This window comes from Pseudorasbora parva, chromosome 22, assembly GCF_024679245.1.
Source record: "Pseudorasbora parva isolate DD20220531a chromosome 22, ASM2467924v1, whole genome shotgun sequence".
NCBI classification, from domain to species: domain Eukaryota; kingdom Metazoa; phylum Chordata; class Actinopteri; order Cypriniformes; family Gobionidae; genus Pseudorasbora; species Pseudorasbora parva.
The window spans coordinates 23193131-23199130 of NC_090193.1; the positions used below are offsets into that span (position 1 = coordinate 23193131).

The following is a 6000-nucleotide window of genomic DNA, read 5'->3' on the forward strand; positions in this document are numbered from 1 at the left end:
CAGCTCTGTTTGATCTGATATCTGTGGTTCATCTGAGATCGGCCCGTGTATGAGCTCGCGCTGCATTCATTGTCCGCGCAGCTCAAATGAGCGCAGTTCCGTTCAGACTTCAAACACACTTTGCAGCGGGGTATTTGTTAATAGTTCTGTGAAAAACTGAACCAATGACACTGGATGTTGTTGTTAGACGCTATCTTTGTTGTTTGTGTTGTTTGGGAGCGTTGGCGGATTTAAAAAAAAACGATTTTCATTCCCAAAAATCGACATGAAACTACAAACTCATGTAAGTTTTACAAACATAATTCAACATATAAATAATACCTGTTAATAACTTTTTTATTTGTTTAATTCATTTAAAAATAAAAGTGTACATATCTGGTAAAAATCAATTCCCTGTTTTCGAAACTTGTGTTGGTTGGTCCGATCGATTGTGCAACCGATTTTTGAATGTAAAGTGACAGCCCTAGTTACTATATAGTGATTGTTATCGTAAAATAAAACGTCTCATATCGCCCAAGGTCAGCTATAACTAAGTTTTCCCCAAACATTCAAATCAAAAGCACCCTGACGCAAAAAATAAAAAAATAAAATCACAGTGAAGGGTGAATATCGGTGTTCATAACTCAGATCATAAATGGACTCTCCAAAGTGCCATCAGTCGTTATCTATCTCATGCTTCACAGTCCCCCACAGGTTTTCCTGCCTCCTACAAGTATGCAATGGTCTTTTGCAGCTAAAAATAGTCAGGCCGTGTGTGGTGATGAATGTGGGGCTGAGCCAGATCAGTCACCGGAGAGCACAGAGATCATCCAGCACGATGACAGAAAGCCAGCCAGGGTGCTGACATCATCAGTGTCCCTGGAAGATCAACAGGGCTTTCCTTCATCCCATCCCACCAAGCTGAAGCAAAAAAGTAAATGCAGGATCTTACAGAAGTGCCCTTGATTAAGAAGACGTCTTGTTTCCATCTTTCTCTGTGATTGTGATCACAGCAACATTTTGGAGATTCACTGAGATTCAAAAAAGATTCACTGTAATAATCAATGTCTCTAAAAAGGCGAAATCAAATGAATGTTACAGAGGTGAATGAACACCTCCGCAATTCTACTCTACTGCTATAGCAGCACAGACAGCGAGTGGGAAGATGATAACCACAGAAGTGGATTGTTTTGACCTTTGAGACATATTTTTGCCCCAAGTCTTGCCAACTGCCTTTTAACTGATGGGTCCAAGTAGGGCTGTGTGATTAATCGTAATTGATTTTCTATTTAAATTTTGTCTTCCAACAATTATTATGAAAACAAGATAATTCGAGGTAAATTATAGTGCCACTGCCGCATTCAGTCTAGTGCACCTTCCTGTCATTTCATTTTCTTTCGCTCATCCCTTGAAGTCATCCAAATCAACCAGATGCAGCCTAATGTTGCTAAACTGCAGGATGTGTTTGATATTAGACAGTGTTATTAAAAGTCGGAGCTGATGGCGGATAAGCAAAAGGGCTTCGGATATGCTTCTGAATTATTACACATAAAAATGTCAAAATGCCTTTTTGAAGAGTATTCGGGTGAACACAGTGGGTTAAGTCTTAAGCAAACGTAAACATGTGCATTACAGTATATTGGATCCAAATCACTGAATATAGCCCCATTAGCACGGGACTAGAATTATCTAGGGACCGCTGGTGATTTGTAATAATTGCAGAGAATGTGTGTGATCTTAATCCTGTGCGAATCGGCCATGTCTGTAATTTGTAAGGTAAAAATTCCCCCGCAAATTACCTACCATATTTCGCCAAACACCGAGGTCCTGTGATAATAGTAGTCCCGTGCGAATCAACATCTCTGTGATTTGGCCAGGATAAGGCGGATCGTATATAATTTTTGCAAGCTTTTTTTCTTCCTGTGAGCATTTCTATCTTTATCTTGCACGAAGAATAAAGTCTGTATTCATAATGCGCACCGTTATGAATTCCCGCGCAGCCGCACGGATTATACTTTCACTTCAGAATGATTATCAATTTGGGAGTAATCTCATTGAATGGTGTGTTTAATATTAACATCAATACTGTTCTTAAAGAAAAACAGAACAGTATAGTACAATGACAAGCTTGTTTAAATAGGGGCTTTTAGTTTTGAAACGGAATCCTCCGCTATATATTGTCAGCTTCTCACTCGTGATAAATGAAATCTGATTCCTGCCGCTGGTCTGAGCTCAGTTCATGGCGTCTGTTCGCTAACTGAACAAAATTATGTTTATTTATTAGGCTACTGTAAAATAACCGAAACGATATCGATGCCTGTTTATGATTTCATACAGCTATCAAAACTCAGATGTAGGAGAGTCATTTCTAAATCACAGAGGTCCCTAGATAATACTAATTCTGTGCGAATAGTGCTTAAGCCGTGTAGTTTTACAGATTATTTAGTTTTTGTATTTACTTATTACTTATCTGAAAACCACTGTTACTGCATATTCCATCTTCCTCAAATAACATTTAGTTAATTTGTATTTTAGTTGTGTTGTATTTATTAGTCTATTATATGCATAGTTAGTTTCTTTGTTCTTATTTTATTGCTGACTGTTTACTTGCCTTATGTAATTATACTGAGGAAATTTTTCTTACATTCGTTATCCCATCCGTTTTGGCTAAAGTATCGACAATTGTGAAAGTTCACTGATATTTAAAATACCTAATATTGTGAAATAAGACTTCGATCATATCACCCACCAATAATCATGTTAAATAATCATGATTTCAATATTGCAAAAATATAATCGTGATTATGGTTTTTGCCATAATCAAGCAGCCTTACGTCTAAGTGCAAATAAAATATAAAATGCAATCACTTTGATAGTAGAAGAGGTCATAATAATATTACAACTCTACTGACAAGCCTTCACATAAGACTACTATTATAAATATAATTTGATGTTAATAAAAGTAAATTTTATCATGAAGTGAGGTTGTGGTGGGCAGAAAGTAATTGTAAGTTACGTAATTACCCTTTTTTTCTCCAGAATGAAGCCGTGTGATCTGTATCAACCACAGGTCAGATAATAGAGATAATACAACTGACAGAAGAAAGCTATACAATTAGATACTGATATAATAACGAAGAATACTTTGTTATGAAGGGGGAAATACCCTTAATAAAAAATGTCTGACAAATAAAAAACTTTTTTTTATTTATTGTATACTAAATTTATGGAATTTTGCCTATTTTTTTAGTACAGTATAGAAGAAAATTGGAGGTAGCAGCAATAGGAGAAAAAAAGTGGAAAGGGCCTAAAACTCAGGTTGCTCAAAGCACTACTGCATCATATTTCAGTGCACTGATCACAAGGCCATGGCTCGACCTGATGACAATTTTAACCACATGCCCAAACATATGTACCCTAATGATACCTGATGAGTTTTAGTATGCAAGCAGTTAGTTACTAAGGCGTTTGTTTAAAACGTAGGAGACTAAACAACTGAATCAGAGTAAAACCAAATACAACCCAGCACTACAAACAATTTATTTTCTTTTTTTGAAGAAAATAAAAAACACCTGCCAACTCCATCAACATACTACTGAGTGAACTGACACACCCATTCCAAACACCTGACCAAAACAAGATTTGCCTTCCTGTTTTACGCAACTAGGAGTGGATTTGCGTCAGTCTAAATGAAATAAATACTCCTCCTGATGGAGGTGGAACATCTCGTCATTCTCTGCCCTCTCCTCCAAGCCATTCTGCCCAATACAGTCGTTAATATCAAAGGCCAGCTGGAACAGGAACCTGCCACCTGGTTCTTAATAAAACAGATGGCTTCCCAATTTACCTTGTGCTCCTAAAATGAATGATTAACTCACTCCCAAATCACTGTGTACCCTGAAAGAACACCTGTAGAAAGCTGACCTGATTACTTTTAAATCGATCAAACATAACTCAAAGACAAACACAAAATAAAGCAATGGTTGTATGATTATGAGTGGATAGTTGTTCTTTTAAATACCGGTAGCTAAAGAATAATACTGAGGAGTGTTTTACTTGTTAAATTTAGCCACAAAAATAGCCTCGTCTTAAACATGTTCATAAGGTTGAACAGCAGATTTATAAATGTCTGTCTTACCTTTAAAGCATACTTTTCCCCAGTCCTCTTGTGAAAGATCTCCAGAACCCTGCCATTGATGCCCAATCCTAGAACCTGACTTGTGACCTTGTAGTCGTCGATTATGGCATTTTTCTTGATCTGAAGTGAGGCTTTACCCAGCATAAATTGGGCTGGATTCTGTTGTTGCTGGTTTGGAAACTTCGGCGGACTGTTGGCGTTAGTCAACATCTCCCACCTCTTTTCTTCCTTTACTTAAACAACTAAGCTACTTCTCCCGAACTTCAGTCCTTCTTTGGCAACACCCAAGGCGAAGACTTGCCCCAGAGAGCTCGACTCCAGGAACATAAACTATGTTTAAAAGCGATAAAATTGTGACACAAACCCTCTACAGCGCCGTTATTTCGGTTTCTTGGTGACTAGCTAAGCTAGCTAATATCCATGTCGAGGGTCAACCCACCAATTCAGGGCTCAGGGAGCTAAAAAGGCGACTTACATAAACTCACTTCAAGGTTAAACGGCTTCGAAATGTCACAGGCTATTTGAAAAAGCCGCCGACCGAATTAAAAACACAAACGTTGAGTTAAAAAGTCGGGAATAACATGCGTTCTAACACTAGTCCTCTGCGAGAAGCGCACTGGCCTTTCGCGACTTTCGGCCAGCGTCTTACTGCTCTGACGTCATGGCGGAGTTTGGAATGCCTAAGCTCTTAAAGGAGCCACCACCTTCTGAAAATGCAAGTATATATATATATATATATATATATATATATATATATATATATATATATATATATATATATATATATATATATATATATATATATATATATATATATATATATATATATATATATATATATATATATATATATATATATATATATATCCCATCCCACAGCCCTTGCCATTCACTGATGGGTTCTATTTGTATTTAATAGTTGTATGTTGTTGTTATTATTATTATTATTATTATTATTATTATTATTATTATTATTATTATTATTATTATTATTATTATTATTATTAGGCTATTGGTTATATTTGTATTAATTGTTATGTTCAGCTTCATGTATCTCTAGCTAATCTTCTGTATATTATTTTAGCCTATATGTTTTGTAAATAGGCTCCTGTAAATGCCCGATCATGTCAGTAAAGTTGTGACTTTATGAGTGTATTTCTGTAGGCCTAGCCTAGGCTATGTGACAATAAATGAGCGGCTGTTTTTATTTACAAATGTAGCTTATAAATAGACAGCATGAATAATTTGTCATTAGCCTATTAATAGTCTATATGTTAAAAGAAGATTTAAGCTACAAAAGGGTCAACCGTTTGGTTATTGAGATTCCAAAATGATCTTCTTTTGTGTTCAGCAGAACAAAGAAATTCATAAAGGTTTGAAACAACTTGAGGGAGAGTAGCCTAAACAATTTTTATTTTTGGGTGAACTATCTGTTTTACATTCTGTTATAGGCCTACTTACAGTAGCTATCATATAAGCTAGCAAAGTTTTGTAAATACTGCTCCTGGCAGTCATCCCAATTAAGCTTTTATTAGGCTATATATGACTATAATCAAATAAGCATACAATGCTTTCAGATAGTAATTAATAGGCCAGGGCCTTGTAATAATAATAATAATAATAATAATAATAATAATAATAATAATAATAATAATAATAATAATAATAATAATAATAATAATAATAATAATAATAACAATAGCCAATAGCCACAATATCATAATATTAAATAAAAAATAAATAATCAATAAATTAATTTGAAAGGCTCTGGGATGAGATAGATATAAATGTTTTCTTGTAGGCCTTTATTAATTTATGTCCTTACATAATCTTTTAACATTTATTGATTATAACAAACTTCATTTGAATGCTGTCGAGGCAAC

General features: G+C 35.2%; 1 protein-coding gene across 1 annotated transcript in view; it reads right to left on the reverse strand.

The window, feature by feature from the left end:
- The window catches only part of mapkapk2a (MAPK activated protein kinase 2a), a 54108-nt gene extending 49335 nt beyond the window's left edge, over positions 1-4773 (reverse strand). Inside the window, exon 1 of the mRNA XM_067430859.1 lies at positions 4118-4773. Within this exon, the coding sequence (XP_067286960.1) occupies positions 4118-4327 (210 nt within the window). The 5' untranslated portion in view covers positions 4328-4773. The remainder of the gene's footprint in view (positions 1-4117) is intronic.
- Between the last annotated feature and the right edge of the window lie 1227 nt (positions 4774-6000).